The sequence below is a fragment of the Crotalus tigris genome, unplaced genomic scaffold (genome assembly GCF_016545835.1).
Source record: "Crotalus tigris isolate CLP2741 ecotype Arizona unplaced genomic scaffold, ASM1654583v1 scf7180000017771.5222438, whole genome shotgun sequence".
NCBI lineage: Eukaryota > Metazoa > Chordata > Lepidosauria > Squamata > Viperidae > Crotalus > Crotalus tigris.
The window spans coordinates 3,253,326-3,271,266 of record NW_024096622.1 but is presented as its reverse complement, the minus strand read 5'-3'; the positions used below and the strand labels follow the sequence as shown (position 1 = coordinate 3,271,266).

The 17,941-nt window shown below is 40.3% G+C and overlaps 1 protein-coding gene across 1 annotated transcript in view; it reads right to left on the bottom strand.

The window, feature by feature from the left end:
• Window positions 1–17,659, bottom strand: part of DNAH14 (dynein axonemal heavy chain 14) — a 210,655-nt gene extending 192,996 nt beyond the window's left edge. Inside the window, exons 1-2 of the mRNA XM_039341573.1 lie at window positions 17,438–17,659; window positions 11,878–12,008 (exon numbers count right to left, since the gene is read on the bottom strand). Of these exons, the coding sequence (XP_039197507.1) occupies window positions 11,878–12,008; window positions 17,438–17,507 (201 nt within the window). The 5' untranslated portion in view covers window positions 17,508–17,659. The remainder of the gene's footprint in view (window positions 1–11,877; window positions 12,009–17,437) is intronic.
• Window positions 17,660–17,941: the final 282 nt, after the last annotated feature.

Genomic DNA, 17,941 nt, shown 5'->3' with positions numbered 1-17,941 from the left:
TTTGTTTTGCAAAGAACATAATTTATTTTGATTATGTTTCTTTTAAGTCAAAATACAGCAAAACTTCAGAATCTCCAAAGGCCTCCTCTTTCCCCAAAAGTCCCTTCTGATATCTTTTTCTTCCTCCTACTTCCATTTTAGACAACTCAATTTGCTAAATTTAAACATCTCTAACAATCTTCATATAGCCTGAAGCCAGAGAATTTGAATCTAATAGCTCTAGCCTAGATGGTCCCTTTACTACAGTATTTGAGATTCATACTGCTTACATCTATTTGGAGTTTAATTTAAAATATATTTTATTTTTATTCTGCACAAATATTTTCACCTCAGAATCTGATTGCTATTTCCTCAGTATATTGGAATGTACTGAATTTTTTGCTATTTCACACATACATTATTTGAATACTTTATGTTTTATGTGGGTTATGTCAGTAAATCTCATCAATTGGAATAGACTACTAGTGCTAGATATGCCACTTGATCCTGTAGTTTAAGTCAAACTGCATATTTGGAGAAAAGAGAGACTCACAGCAGACTCTGATCAATGCCAGACTTCATAAAATCTAGAGGGCTCCATCAAATCAAGGCTAGTGTTAAAGAATCAATAATTCTTCATTCTTAATCAATTAAAAAGAATAAATAAATCTTCAAAAACATAGCAAGGAGCAGACTAAAATTCCAGAATTCAGGTAAACAAGGAATGTGACATGACAATTTTTTTCTCAGCAATTATATACACAGTAAAAATATATATAATCAGACTTCCAGTTTTGCGCCATAGTACACAGCCAAGGGATTGTGGAGCTCCATACCCCACGGCTGGTTTCACTCTGCCAGGGGACCCTAAATGGGTCTAAGTCACCCCAGAGGGGGGACGAAGGAGGGGCCCCCCGTGGATCACAGAACAACAGCAGTTGATTCCTTTGATCCAGAGAAGCCCCCCCAACCTGACAGGAGAAAAGCTAGCTGCACACCAGTCACTAGCCCAAGTTACCAGCAGCCAAAGTCCAAAGGACTCATGCGGAAAGGAGAGCCCCGGAGAGAAAGGAGAGCCCCAAAGCTGGAAGACCAGCGCAAAGGAGAGCCCCGGAGATGGAGCCAGCCAGCCGCCATTGCTACACCGGCACCGCCCAGCTGGAAGGTCACGGGAGCAACTGCCAAGCTGGAAGACCGGCGGACAGGAGAGCCCCGGAAAGAAAGGAGAGAAAGGAGAGCCCCAGAGCTGGAAGACTGGCAGAAAGGAGAGCCCCGGAGACGGAGCCAGCCAGCCGCCATTGCCACACCAGCTGAAGCCAGCCAGCCGCCATTGTCGCACCGGCACCGCCCAGCTGGAAGCTCGCAGGACGACCGCCGCCGCCAGAGGACGAGGAGAGAGGGAGGAGGAGAAAAAGCAGGCCCGTCTCTCCCCATGGCCTCGGGCAGGCTACACCCCTTCACCGTGTGGTCATGCTCGTCGGTCCGGCTCTGCGAGACCAGTGGGGCCGCCACACACCATGCGGGGCCTGGCTGGTGCCATCCCGTTGTCGTCACTGCCGCCACTGCTGGGGGGGCTGCTGCTTTCACTGTGCCCACCACGTCGTCCAGGAGCTGTGCCGGAGCGGATGCCACTTGCGGCGGCCGGCAACAGTTAGAAGTTGTAAACCTCGAAGGGCATCGCATGAGTCTTCCACCTTCCTTGTGGCAGTCCCAGGTGCTCGTTTCTTTCCCTGCTGCCCAGGCCTGCAGTTCCTGGATGGCCTCCAGCGGCTGCAGAGGGGAGAGGAGTACAGCCGAAAGAATATAGGGGTCTTCAGATGTGGCCCTTTGTGACTTTTGGACTTCAACTCCCAGAATCTCTCAGCCAGTGTATGTTGACTGTATGATTGATTGTTTTTAATTTTCTTTTTCGTTTTATTGTATTAGGGTGTGTACGGGTGTGAGTGATGGAGCTGGGAACGAGAACTGGTGCCCCCTCTGCTGAGTGTGTAAACAGAAGTGGACGGGGGGCCAGATGTACTTCCCGGCTCGATATGAATGTGAGACGTGGACTGCCGGGAAGGGGGGGCGGTGGGAGACCTGCAGGGTGGGTGGGGAGTTTTCGGGGGTGGAGGTCATATATCCCAGTTATCGTAGGGAGAGGTAGATATGGCGGGAGCCAAGGGGTGGGCCATCTTCGGGGAACAAGGACTCGCTGCATTAAAGCGATTACTTGTTCCAACCCCTTGGACTCTTCTCCAATACCTGGAGAGGGGGGTGTTCAGGACCCTGGCCTCAGGTTGCTGCTTCTTAATGCCAGGTCGGTTATTAATAAAGCTCCCCTCATCCGGGACTTGATACTAGATGAGGAGGCCGACCTGGCATGTATTACTGAGACCTGGCTGGGCCAAGAGGGAGGTGTTCCTCTCTCAGAGATGTGCCCAGACGGGTTTCAGATAATGCACCAACCGCGATTCCAGGGAAGGGGTGGGGGAGTGGCAATTCTTGTCCGAGAATCCTTGAGACCTCACAGGATCCCTGCCCCAGAGGTTGTTGGGTGTGAGTCCCTTCTCTTGAAGTTGGATTCAAGGGTTCAGTCGGGCTTGTTGTTGACATACCTGCCTCCCAGCTATGTGACAACAGCCCTGCCTGAGCTGCTGGAGGGGGTAACCGGGTTGGCGGTGGAATTCCCCAGGCTTATGGTGCTGGGGGATTTCAATCTGCCGTCACTCAGCGAATCCTCCGGTGTGGCTCAGGAGTTCATGGCTTCCATGACAACCATGGACCTGACCCAGATAATTCAGGGTCCGACCCATAGGGGAGGACACACGCTCGACTTGGTATTCCTGTCAGGGCAGTGGAGACGTGATTTTGATTTAAGGGGTATAGTTACTTCTTCCTTGTCATGGTCAGATCACTTCCTGTTGAGGTTAGATTTCTCGGTCCTACCCCCCCACCACAGGGAGGCAGAACCGATTAGGTGGTTCCGCCCCAGGCGTTTAATGGACCCGGAGGGGTTCCAAATAGCGCTTGGGGGTTTTCCTGATTCCCTCCTCCACAAACCGGCTGAGTCCTTGGTCGCTGCTTGGAATAAGGAGGCATCGGGGGCGTTAGACCGGATCGCGCCTTTGCGACCTCTCTGTGATTGTGGATCCCGGAGGGCACCTTGGTTTACCGAGGAGCTACGGGAGATGAAGCGTCAGAAGAGACGTCTAGAGCGATGCTGGAGGGCTAGTAACTCCGAATCCGACCGGACACTTTTAAGAGCCTATATTAGGACTTATTTAGTGGCGATACGAGCGGCAAAATGTTCGCATTTTTCTGCACTTATTGCGTCTGCAGAATCTCGCCCCGCCGCCCTGTTTAGGGTGACCCATTCCCTACTTAATGTTCGGGAAGCCGGGGAGCCCTTACAGGGTAGGGCGGAGGAATTTGTGCAGTTCCTATCAGACAAAATCGCTCGGATTCAGACAGACCTAGACTCCGATTGGGCAGGGCCTTCTGAGATGACTGGGGCAGCCCAGTTTTATGGGATGAACTTGAGTCTGTGACCGCTGAGGATGTTGACAGAGCGGTGGGAGCGATGAGCACCTCCACTTCTTTATTGGACCCATGTCCTTCCTGGTTGGTCTCGGCTGCCAAGGAGGTGACACGAGGCTGGCTCCAGGTGTTGATCAATGCTTCGTTGAGGGAGGGGTCTTTCCCGCAATCCTTGAAGGAAGCGGTTGTGAGGCCCCTTCTCAAGAAGCCTACTCTGGACCCGGCTGACTTAAATAACTTCCGTCCAGTCTCCAATCTCCCTATTTTGGGGAGGTTGTAAAGAGAGTGGTGGCGCTCCAGCTCCGACGGTCTCTGGATGAAGCGGATTACCTAGACCCTTTTCAATCTGGCTTCAGGCCCGGCTTCAGCACAGAAACTGCTTTGGTCGCGCTGATGGATGATCTCTGGCGGGCCCGAGACAGGGGTTATTCCTCTGTCTTGGTGCTACTTGACCTCTCAGCGGCTTTTGATACCATCGATCATGGTATCTTTTTGCGACAACTTGAAGGGGTGGGAGTGGGAGGCACCGTTTTACAGTGGTTCTCCTCCTACCTCTCTGGCCGGTCGCAATCGGTATTGGTGGGAGGGCAGAGGTCAACCCTGAGGCCCCTTAAATGTGGCGTGCCACAGGCGTCAGTCCTCTCCCCCCTCCTATTTAACATTTACATGAAGCCGCTGGGTGAGATCATCAGACAGCACAGGGTGAGGTTTCATCAGTATGCTGATGATACCCAGCTACATATCTCCTCCCCGAGCTCTCTCAGTGAAGCGGCTGATGTGATGGGCCGTTGCCTTGAAGCCGTGAGGGTCTGGATGGGGGTTAACCGACTCAGGCTCAATCCTGACAAGATCAAGTGGCTTTGGATGTTGCCTCCCAAGGATCATGTCGACTGTCCAGTGTTGACTCTAGCAGGGGAAAATATACCCCCTTCGGAGTGGGTTCGCAACTTGGGTGTCCTCCTTGATCCACAGCTGAATTTGGAACATCATTTGACGGCTGTGGCTGGGAGGACCTTTGCACAAGTTCCCCTGTTGCACCAGTTGCGACCCTACCTGGACCGGGAGGCTCTCCTTACAGTCACTCATGCCCTTGTCACCTCACGTTTGGACTACTGCAAAGCGCTCTACATGGGGCTACCCTTGAAAAATATTCGGAGACTACAGTTGGTCCACAATGCAGCCGCGCGAGTGATAGTGGGTGCTCCTCGATACACCCACATTACACCTATCCTCCGTGAGCTGCACTTCCGGGTCCAATTCAAGGTGTTGGTTATTACCTTTAAAGTCCTATATGGCTCAGGGCCAGGCTATTTGTGAGACCGCCTACTACCTCATAGTTCCCTTCGTCCGGTTAGATCCCACAGGCTGGGCCTCCTTCAGGTCCCATTGGCCAAGCAGTGCCATTGGCGGGGCCGCGGAGGGCTTTCTCTGTGATGGCACCCACGTCTTGGAACCAGCTCCCCTCAGAGATTAGGACCACTCCCACCCTGTTGGTTTTCCGTAAGCTGCTTAAGATCTGGCTTTTCCGGCAGGCCTGGGGTTTATAAAATCTGACCCCTGGATTACTGTTATTGTACTGTTTGTTTTGTCATGTTTTATGGTGTTTTTATTGTTAGCCGCCCAGAGTCCTGCGGGAGTGGGGCGGTTTATAAATTTTAAAAATAAAATAAATAAAATAAAAGCACTAACTAGAACCGTGAACAGAGTGCTTAGAACTGGGTGAGAATATTGCTCTTCCCTCTTCTATTTTGTAACTGATTTCCTGGAAAAGGTTCCTAAGAAGCAAAAAATCCTCCAAAAGTGAGAAAGGAGAGGACCACACCCCCACCCTTCCATAGATGGCAGCAGTGACTTAATTTTTATGGGGAACAGAAAAGTATTGAAATGAACTTAATAATACTACAGTCTGGATAAATCTGAAAATCATGAAAGTTATTAAGACTTTAGATCTGAAAGAGTATTGATGTAACCACAATACTTTAAAAGTTGGAAAATGAATGGCTATTGACATCTAGTGGAGGATTAGAGTATAGAGCAACAGCTGCATAGACACAGAAATTGGCAAAACGCCCAGAAATAAAAACAACTCTTCCTTTGAACTTCAGTGGCTTCTCCAAATAGAGAACAGCTGGGAACAGAGGAAAGAAAACACATTGGGCTACCTACTTCAAAGTGACAACAATATTTGTTTCTAAAAAAACTGCTGACCTTCTAGGATTATAAATATTTACTGATCTGTGATTTCTAAGCTCAAGAATTGTTTTCAGAGAAAGAAAAATCTGGACTTTTGGCTAATCTTCTAGGGGGAATTTACTGGAAAGCCTCTAGGTGGTTCTGGACTCTAAATCTGACTGGCTGATAATTGTAAGACCCTCTAATAGAAGAACTATTATAAAATACTGCTTTTAACAGTGCTTTGATAATTGGAAACGTATTGGATTATAAAAACCATATATAAAAATAAGAACTATACAAGATTTGGTTGTTTGTACCTTAAGATTGGTTGGTCTGATAAGGCTAATTACAGAGACTATGGTACCGGTGAAAGACTATCTGGAGGGGGGGAGACAAAATGGATGTTACATATTTATCAAAAAGTGGCAGAAAACCACACCTAATATCTTCTACTGAAGGCCCTAGCCTGGAACATCAAAGATCTGCAGGAACAATATTTCAAGACAAGGCAAATATTTTCCAGGAGGAAATGTATGAAATGCTGTGACAGATTCAAATGACATTGATTTAAAATCTTGATGAGATTAAAAACAACTTTGACAACATAAATGAACACGTCTTTAACATAAATCTACAATTTAAAAACTCTCAGAAAACAACAACAAAGAATGAACAAACAAATCAGATAATAGAATACAAACTAGAGGATAGGGACCCAAAGAGGGAAGCTTCAAATGAAGAGAACCACAGTCTAATACAAACAAAAGAAAACTTGCAAGATCTTCCTACAACAATGGAAATGGGAAAGATATCTTATTTTTCAAAAGCTCAAAATAAACTTGAAGATAGGAAAGAAGATTTAACAATATGGATTATAAAACAGCCAGGAGAATTATTAGAGTTTGGGAGACAAAAAATGTACATTCTACCTAACTTGTCTTTTCTATTTCAACAACATTCACAAAAATACAGGAAGAATCCCCTGTAAGCTGAATACACTGATTTGGAAAACTACTTCAAAAAAGAAGAAAGCTAGAATTAGATTCAAGAGATTTGACTCAGCCTATCAGATGGAGTACTATATGATTAAACACTTAAAATAATAGATAAATCATGGATATAAAGGTTCCTACAGTAAGAGGGATAAGATATAAAAGTAGTGTAGTATTCTTTATAATATATGAAATATAAAAATATTGAGATGGTGTATGTGAATGGAAAAATTTGGATATTTAAAGGTAATTAACATTGAGAAAACTATGACTGATAAGAATGGTTTGAATACAGAGGGGAAACTAAGCTTAAAAAGTATCTTGAAAACAGGATATATAATGACAATAAGATGACTTTTATAAATATAATTGAAATATAAGCGGATCAGAAAGGATGTTATATGCCGATGCTATTGTTATTTGCACAAACACACAAAAATATTTATATTCAACTTTGTATATATTGAAAGTATTAAGAACTATATTTGCTTAATGTTGATAAAAGGAGAATACTATTGGAAGAAGAGAAGATTAAAGAAATATATCATTAATTAACAGATTGATTATGGAATTATAGAAATTAATTACTGATTGTTTTTTAAACATATGAACCCAGACAACATGCTGTTTACTAAGTACTAAAATTGTTATTGTTAAAAATCAATAAAATATATTTTTAAAAAATATATCTATAATCAGCCTTTCTCTGCATTCACTCCTCCTTCCCACTTCCTCCTTATTTGTTTGTTTGCTTATTTATCAAATATATATGGTCACCCATCTCACAGGAAGTGACTCTGGGTGGCATACTACAATTCAATAAAACAGTAAATATATAAAGCAATCATTACCCCAAACCATTATACAATAATTACTTTTAAAAACTATAAAAGCAGAATTAAAACAGAAAAAGAAATTGAAGGGTTTTTAATAACTTGGCCACCTCATGTGTTCTCCTATCCCCTAGGATTAAAAAGTCTTGGAGTCGTTTGTTTTTTAATTTCAATTTTGTTTGTTAAGAAAATGGAGGCTATGATGCTGAAGTTATATGCAAGCAAGTCTTCCAAAGATCTCAGGAAAACCTGGTTTTTTCCATGAATTGATACTGCACTGCTCAAGGTTGGTTATGCTCAGATTAGATATAGCCAGTGATATTTCCTAAGTCCCTTTCTCATTATTTTGAAGAGGAATCATCTGATAATTGATATCAGGAAAAAAAAAACAGAACATAGCACTCATGGGCAGCATGATAAATGTAGGGTTCAAAACAATGAATGTAAGTATTTTTGACCAAGAGTAAGTGAGAATAAGTAGTTGGGTACAGGAAAACAAATAAAAGATTTCTCAAGACATCTCATTGTATATTTTTCCCACCTTGGTCTTAATTTGCCTATGTCACAATTTTTAAAAGCTATATACAAAATATAAATTCCTTGAGTGAATTTTTGGTAAGTTTTCAAATAATATGATTCTGGAAATACGTGTTATTGATAATTATATATTTAGGTTCTTGCAGATATACTGTAATACGTTGTTATTTGTCCTTGATTCTGATTTGCACTGTAAATTCAAGCTTTATATAAAATGGTTGAATTTGTATTTTGAAAGAAATTTTTCTGTAAGTGTCAGAAGTACTTTTTCTGGAAGTAATTGCTTATCTTGTAAGTAACTTAAACTATATCCAATTTTTTCATGTATAATATTTGCAGTGCTGTTTTAATTATTAATATCCATTGTTTCTTATACAAATATAATTGCTATTCTTTTAAAATTTAATATGGAGTTAATACTGATTTCTAGTAAATTGACAAACTCTGTGGGGTATTTTATTTGCTCACTAATTATTAATTGCTCCATTCACATAATAATTGTCAATTTTTACCACATTGGTGTGATTATTTATGACTGTAACTTTCTCTCAAGCCAAGACCACATCTGTTAACTGCAGATTTCTTGGGCAGAGCATATACCTTGCTTGTTCCCTCCTTCCTATATCCTTTTTCTGCAATGGATCTCATATTTTCCTTTCCATTAAGTTTCAAAGCTACTGGTTATTACTCACTATTGGATGCCAGGAGAATCTTTAGTCAGAATTTTCCTGTCACATTCTTTGACAGTTCAATGAGAGGCTATTAATTCCATATATGAGGCTTATGCCCCTAAACTAATATTCTGAATTTGCAGATTAATATATCCAAATTGCAGTTCAATATATCCAAATGTTTCCTTATTATTAATGGTCATATTTGGAAACTCTGTAAGTTGTCCTGTAAGGTATTGCAAAATATTTCATCATGGAATATTCTGGAGTCAAAATGGACTATTCTAAATACAGAATAGATCTTTCTAGATCCAAGGTTTTAAAACTCATTTAAACACAGGTACGGTGAAGGCAATACAAATCTTCACTAGTCTTCTAATATATGGTCTTCAGAGGCAGTTATACTGTCACCAAGGCTAATTGTTACTGAACCTCATTACTTCCATGAGTTGGCTCCACCCTTTTGTGAAACCAGCATACATATCACAGTAGTGAATTCCAAAGTTTAATTACATGTTGGTTGAATGTGTGAGTAGATAGTCACATAGATAGATTTGCCTTTCTGTTCAAGCTCATCTTCACATCCACATCTACAGATAACAACCTATAAACAAATATTTTTTTTGCTTTACATAGCTGCATAATAGCCCCCTTAAAACAACACTTTCACTTCCTTTTATGATGCAGAAGTCTTTGAAGTTGATACATTGGGATTTTCATACCAACATCCACAGAATTGAAGTTTACAAGGCTTTTGCCAAATGTAACTTATCAGCTCTTGTGAGATGTAACCCATCTTATGCCAGCAGTCTATCAATGAGATAACTAAAAGCCAAACTTTTTCTTCAGTATCGTTTCTAGAACTAATTTTTATCTGTAGTTTTCTGTTTTCTTTTTCCATTTTTTCTATAATCTGAAAGGACAGTTGAGTCCCTACATTTTTGAGGTTTCTTCCTAGAATTTTAAAGACTATGGTGATACATCTGTAGTTGCCCTTAGTAATATTACTGTTACTACATATATTAGCAGACAGGTTCACTATTACTGGAATTGTTATGTTCTGAAAATTATATTATTAACTCCATAATTACATTTCTCACATTTCATGTGTCTGTACTTTCTGTACTTACTGAAAGTAAGTACCTGTATTTTCTATTCCCTGTGGAATTGATCCACAAGTGGAGTTAGTTCCAGAAATGATACTGATGAAAAAGTTTGGCTTTTAGTTATCTCATTGATGGACTGCTGGCATAAGATGGGTTATATCTCACGAGAGCTGATGAAATTACATTGTTTTGCTTTCATATTTTGACCCATTCTAGGTATATTCTTTCTGTGCTTCAGGGATATTCTTGTCTCTTATTCAGCAATACTCCTTTCCCCTGAAGAATCAGAGCCTACTCCTGAATTAAGTGTTTTCAGAAAAAGCTTTTTTCTCTTTTTTAAATTAAAAAAACAATTTGTATATAACTTTATTATTTATTACTGGTAATGCGGGAGGAAAAAAATAAAAGGCATTGCTAACACTTTTACTTTAAAATTTGATACCTTTCCAAGAAACATAACACCAAAGTTATCATCAATCTGAGAAGCCCTATCTACAAAATACTACTTTTAATAAAGAATTGATCCTAGAAACTAATCATTTCCAAAGGAATAGATACAACATTTTATGAGATTATTTACTTAAAATAGTTATATTTAAAATATCAAAGTGGATTATCTATATTCTAGTTATTGGTAGTCTCATATGGACTACCAATATAAGAACAGGAATCAGATTACTACTTTCTAAAAATACACATAATAGCTTTAACCTCTACAACAGGGAAAATATCATTAGTATAATTTACTTTCTTTCTTCTACAGAGGACGTGGACATCTGAATGCCCTTACACTGCATGCAGCCTCCCTGTATTTGTAGATTGTGCCTCCAAAATTCACCAGCAAAAGAGCTGATTTTTTTTGTGTGTGTGATTTCTTCTCAGAAAATAAGATGAAAAATATGTTGGTGGTCCCTGACCACACCAATCCCATTCTTAAAACAACCAAGCCCTCTAAAATGGTCCAAAATGTCACTCAGAATTGGCCACTCTACTGTTAAAAGTCATAACTTGATATCAAGCTATTTGGGAGACAATTAGGAGCTTTCTAAGGGATGAAAATGAAATAATTTGCTTTACAGAAACTTTATGCGCCAATTCTCTTTCTTAAAATGTAAATCCCCAAAAGTGGGTCATACACCATCAGCTCTGCTCCTTTTTCTTTACCACCACTCTTTTGGTATCATCTGTGGCCTTCATCATGTCATGAGAGCAAATGATAGCATCTGTCCCAAGAAAAGTCACCAATTCCTGTTATGGTCAATACTTACTTCAGAATAATGACTAAAGAGATAGTATAGAATATGTCAGAATTTTTTTTTAAAGAAAATAGTGTGTGGTACAAAATATCTAAAGCAGCGGTTCTCAACCTTTGGGTCGCGACCCCATTTGGGGTCGAACGACCATTTTACGGGGGTCGCCAAACAACGCGATCCGCCATTTTTTCCCCTCAGGGGGCGGCGCCGTGCATGCGCGCTATGCAGGGGGTGCACTGCGCATGCGCGTCGCACACAGGGGTGCACCGCGCATGCGTGCCGTGCTGCGCATGGGGCACCGCCGCACATGGGGGCGGCGCCGTGCATGCGCGGCGCGTCCTTATGATCGGGGGTCGCCGTATAAAAAGGTTGAGAACCACTGATCTAAAGGAAACTATATTGGAGGAAAAAAGGCTGATTTCTAGTTGTCCAGGTACAAAATGAATAATCCCCCTCTATGCTGACCACAGTACTTGCCAGTGCTTCTTTTGTAAAAAAAAAAAAAAAAAAAGTGCCGGAACTCACACACATCATACAACCCACCTACCCTACAAGGTTCCATCCAAAAAAGGTGCCGGAACTCCGTTCTGGGCGTTCTATGAGAAAAAAAGCCCTGGTACTTGAACATAATAATTCAAATCTACAGCCAGAAAACTTGGGGAAGGAGGAAACTCTATGGCATTATCAAAACACAGAATCTTTACAATAGATGGAAATGTATAACCAAATTACACAAATATACACGCTATACAAATAACAGACTGAATCTTAAACAAATTGAATAAATTGACTTGAACTATAAAGAAAAATACCAGTAATGGGATCTTCCGAAATTTAGCCACATCTTTCGATTTAACAAATTCACAAGGTGGTAATAATGTCTGCCAGCTAAGTTTATCTCTGAGTCTCAAAATATGCAAGACGGCATCATCATTAATGGGACCTAGAACAGAACATAAACCAATCAGCATATACTATAAGCATGACCTCATAACTCCCCAAAGTTATACTTAAATGTCATGAATTTCAACAAATTATGATATTATAAGTTATTAAACTGTACAACACAAATGCTTCCCCCCTCAAAACAAAACTGGACACATAATTTCTAATATTCTTTAAAACAAACTGTAATACATATTAATCTCTTTTCTTTATTTGGAAAACATAGAAACCAGATAGTTAAAAGGAGAAACAAGTGTTTCTAGCTCTGATAATGAAGAGGAAAAAGGTGAAGGAGACTGCATGAATTTTGTTGAGCTCAGTTGTATCACATAACTTAGCATAAAATCTGAAAGTAACCATTAGGTTATGTCAATATAGGAAGGTAATATAGTGACTTTTGATCTTCAGATACATGTTTAAATATCAAAGTATATATAAGTGTGAATTTCATCATAGTCAAATTATTAAGAATTCTGAAGTAATCCATTCTTCAGTTATGGATAAGGAAAATATTTCCATCCTGTGCCATTCTGGAGATGGGGTGAAGATCTTAATCAAGTAGCTGGAGGCTGTGAGAATTTGAAAGGAAGAAACAGACTTGGAATGAATACTAACAAGAAAAAAATCCAATTTATTCAGGAACCTTCTAGTACCAAGATAATTCAATATTTAGTTCTGAATAAGATAGCATTCCATCTCAAGGAGCTGATGGACAATTTGGGATCCTTCCTGGACTTCCAGATCTTGATAAGCAGCATATATTCAATCCTTTGGGCAGCTGATTTACCAGTTGTGGACATTCCTAGCATAGAAGATTCTTAAACCTTATGGCTTGGACTCTTGTTAACTTTTGAAATTATCTACACCAGATGGAATAAGCCTGCCTAATATAAGCAGGCTGAGAGTGCACACTGAAGATTCCCAGCAGGTAATGAGAATATCAACCAGTTATATCTTGCCCATCGTGAAATAGTTAGATCATTCAGGAAAATAACAAAGATTGAGCTTTCAGAAATCTTTGCAAAGTGCAACACAAGTTTGAAAGCATATATAGTGAGCTGGATGATCAGATGACCAAGCATTAGGTGGTTGCTATTTTATTATTGTAATTTTATGCATTTTTAAAAATATCTTATAATTCTAAGTGCACCTATATGAAGTTTGATGTAGTAAAGGTGCTGGCCCAGAGGTCAGGAGACTGAGTTCTAGGCCTCCTTTAGGCATGAAAACCAGTTGAGTGACTTTGAGCCAATTACTCCTTCTCAGCCTAACTCATGTAGCTGTTCTGGGGAAAATAGGATGCAGGAATATTAGGTATATTTGCCACTTTGAATTGAAGCATACAAAAAAGATGGGATAAAATAATAATAAGCACCCAATGAGGCACTACTTTTATGTGGTTGTGGTGCTTGTGTGCTCTGAGGAAGATGAGAGCTATACAAAAAGTTTAACCATACTGGAAAGTTCTCACCAGAGGAGCCACATGAAGAGTATCTCTCCATAAAAATATGGTGAGACATAATTTACAGAAACCTATAATGGCTCAGTCATCAACTGGCCAACAAGAATTATGCTAGCTGTTGCAGTTCCTGGACATTTGGTGAAAAATGGGCTATAGGACTCGGGACTGTAGCTGAGCAACCAGGGCCAGCAGTTGCAGAACTACTGGAAGAAAAGATGATTACTTGTTGTAAATATACAGAAATTGCAAAACAAAGAAATAATGATCTATTATTACAGATCAAGTCCAACAAGAAGAGGATATTTGAAATTAATGCATCAGTTCTGTAAAGAACAACGTTCAGAATCAGAAATAACAGAAAAGAGGCTAGTAGATCAACATCAATTTATAATATGAAATAAAGTATTCACAGAAGCATACCTGGAAGAATTGCAAAGATCTACTCAGGGCAAAGAAATCAAAGCCTTGCTAGAAATAACTCAGATTGTAGAGACAAAGCTTGGAGAGTTGGCAGTAGAGGAAGCATACATATAGATTTATTTTCATTCTGAAACCAAGCACCCTCTACTCTGCCTCAAAAAGAACAAATCCCTATAACTAAAGAAGTAAAAGTTGAAACAAAGAATAACTGAGCATCTAGAACAGGGCTTTTCAACCTTTTCACCCATTATACCACTTTTAGGATATGGCAATATCTGAGTACCACCAGTCACCTAGCAAGGTGTCAAAAACTTGATGACCCCCCCAAAAAGGAAAAAAGTGATAAAGTACAGGTAGTCCTCGACTTACAACAGTTTGCTTAGTGACTGTTCAAAGTTACAATGGCACTGAAAAATGTGCCCCCCAAGCCACAGCTGAGCAAGACACCTGCCTGCCCGCCCAGCGACGCTCTTCCTCCTGTCCGAGGTTTTCATTGTTGGATCATTTCTGTTGGGGATCAGCAGCGGAAGTGGGGTGGGGGGGTGTTTGGTTTTTATTCCCCCCCATCTGCTGGGTGGTTGCAGCAGGTTTTGGTCACTTCACATGACCCTGGGGCACTGTGACCATCATAAATATGAATCAGTGGCCACTCATCTGAATGTAAATCACAAGACCCTGGAGATGCCGCAACACTCCAGCTGATCAGCGCTTCTTCTGGGCTCAGCAAAAGCGCCAGGATCAGTGCCAAGCTCCAGCTGGAGCCTGGCACTGATTCTGGCGCTTCCACTGAGCCCTGACAGCCCCGAAGCGCCGATCAGCTGGAAAGCAGCACTGATCCTGGCGCTTCCACTGAGTTCTGACAGCCCTGCAGCTCCAGCCGTCTCTCGCTCAGGCTTGTGCGTTGCTGCCACTGGTTCAGCTCATTCCCCTCCCCTGCTACCACTTTTCTAGGATGGTCGCGTACCACCTGCCAGGTGCCAATGTACCACAGGTGGTACCAGTACCACTGGTTGAAAAGCCCTGGTCTAGAACAGCACAAAACAGTAGAATAAGGTTGACTGCTTTGAAGCTTGTTCCAAAGAAACAGCTATCACAAGCATTGAATGATGTAAATATTGTAATATCAAATATAAGCACCAGCTTATTGTAAGAAACAAACCAACTAATGTACAATACAGCTGCTATTATAACTGAATACCTAGAATGCAAAATCAACCAAGTAGAAAAAAATGCCAAACAATGCATCATGAAAATGGAAGATCAAGTTGGAAAATAAGATTGACAAGCTGAGATCAGATGCAAGCAACCTAGAACAAATGAAAGGAAAGAAGCTGAAGAACAAGGAGACCAAAGAATACCTAATCGAGAAATATCACCTAGAAACAAGGAAGATCGAGGAAGCACTGGAAATAATAAAGCAGTAAATGACAGTCAAGAAGATCAAGAGATATGAAACTCAAATTGCAAATTATAGGCAGAATCTCCAATTTCATTCAATCAGAAACATTTCTACCAATCTATCAATGGAGAGAATGCAGTGAAGTGAACACCTGGCAAGAAGAAACAGTGCAGTTCTAGGTGCAGATATAGGATAACTCAGAAAAATATAGCAAGAATTCAGCTTGGTTAAAGGAGGTGGATAAGTATAATGAAGAGGCTGAAATGAAAGATCTTGTGATAACAGCATAAATAGTTGAAAAAAGAACAAGGAAGATGAAGAATTGGTCAGCTCTAGGTAAGGATGAACTGCATAGTTTTTGGTTGAAACATCTAACTGGTCTACATCCATTGGTTGCCAAGCAATTTAACTGCAATGAATGAAATTGAAGAGTGGCTAACATTTGGAAAAACCTATCCAATAATAAAAGGTTTAACCAAGAGGCAGCACCAGGCAACTACAGACCAACTACCTGCTTACCAACAACTTTCAAATTACAAGGTACAAGTACAAATTAGGCGAAACCTGGCTCAAAAACAGTAACTCTGAGAGGGATCTTGGAATCCTAGTGGATGATCACTTAAACATGACCCAGCAGTGTGTGGCAGCAGCCAAAAAACTAATACAATCCTTAGTTGTATAAACAGAGGCATAGAATCAAAATCACATGAAGTATTTAGTACACTTTATAAATCCTTAGTAAGATCACACATGGAATGCTGCATCCAGTTTGGTCACATTACAAAAAGATGTTGAGTCTTTGGAAAAGGTGCAAAGAAGAGCAACTAAGATGATTAAAGGGTTGGAGACAAAAACATATGAAGAACAGTTGCAGGAATTGTGTATGGCTAGTTTAGAAAAAAGAAGGACTAAGAGTAACTTGATAGCAGTATTCCAGTATTTGAGAGGCTGCCACAAAGGTTAACTTATTTTCCAAAGTACCAGAGGGCAAGAGAAGAAATAATGGATGAAAACTAATCAAAGAGAGGAGCAACTTGGAATGAAGGAGAAACTTCCTAACAATGAACAATTAACCAGTGCACTGAAGTTAGGATACCAGGAAGGTTTACTGAGTACTGGAGAAGTCAAACTGGCCTACAAGAAAAACAAAATGAAGAATAGAAAAGCAACAAGGCAAGGCAAAGTACTACATGGGCAATACATAAAACATAACAGGCAATTAATAACAAGAGCTGGTAAGAGCTATGAGCAAGGAAGTTGAAGAAAGAGACATTGAGGCTAACTGTGGCTGCACAAGGTCAAACCTTAAGTACAAATGCATACAAAGCCAGAATTGAGAAGACAGCAACAGACAGCAAATACCACTTCTACAAAGAAGTTGAAGAAAAACAATGGACAACCTGGTTAGCTAATGCAAGAAGATAACACAAACTGACCAGAAACAAGGGCATGACAAAGTAGCAACAATGGTGCACTGTAAGAACTACAAGAAATACCATTTACCTGCAAGCAAGAAGTGATGGGACCATAAAATAGAAAAAGAAGAAAAGAAAATGAAGAAACTAAAATGCCCTGGGAACTATAGGATTTAAATAGATGGGCACCTGCCACATAACACTCCAGACTTAACAATTGTCGATAAGAAAAATAAAAATGTCTAGTAGTAGAATTGGCAGTGCCTGGGGATAGCAGAATAGAAGAAAAAGAACTGGGGAAGATAACAAAATACAAAGACCTGCAAATAGAAATAGAACTGTATCAAAAGAAAGAAAAGGTAGTACCAAGAGTAAGAGACCCCTTGGGTGCAATCCCAAGACAACCAGACACTTGAACACCATCAGCATTGACAAAATAACCATCAAATGCACAAGGCCATTACTTGGAACAGTTTACATCCTGTGATGACATCTTTAACATCATCAAACATTAACATCTGCCAATCCCAGGTCCTTGAGGTTTTGATAGGTGGTTGACTGCGCAACAAACCACATTTTTAATTGATTATGTACTATAAACTTATTTTCAACTCCCTATGACCACACATATAGAATTTAATAACAAAAGATAAAAACTAGAACATGTATCTCTCATAGGTGACATTTTTAATATTGCTGGCTTCAGCATATTTGGCTTTTGATGTACCTACCAGTTTTATCATATGAAGGAGACTTTCTCACCCTGAAAGGTTTGTGTTCACCACCAAATTGAAATTTCATGCAAGTCCTTGTATGGCAACTTAGCTGTGCTGAAATAGCTTGACTCTCTGTCTTTTTATCTATAACAGAAAGTCAATATAATTTCATAATCATTGTGCTAAGCCAAAGACTAGAAAATATTTGTTATCTAAAATCATTATCAGTCTTGCATTTAATATTCTCTTTATTGTGTGGGGTAGAATCTAATACTATTATCTTTTAGCATAAAACCACAATCTTTATGGAAACATATGTTTTATGTACAAACAGTTTGACACAATTATTGTATCTAGTAAGCAACAAGTCATTTGATAAACAGTTTCCCAGATAGTTATAGCAGTGGTTTCAGAAGGTTTTGCACAATTTATTAGGACCCAAGAGTTCCTTGCACCAATTTTAATATTTTATCCTCTTAATCCTGTTTTTTCATCTATTTTATGTTATCTGCTTCTCTT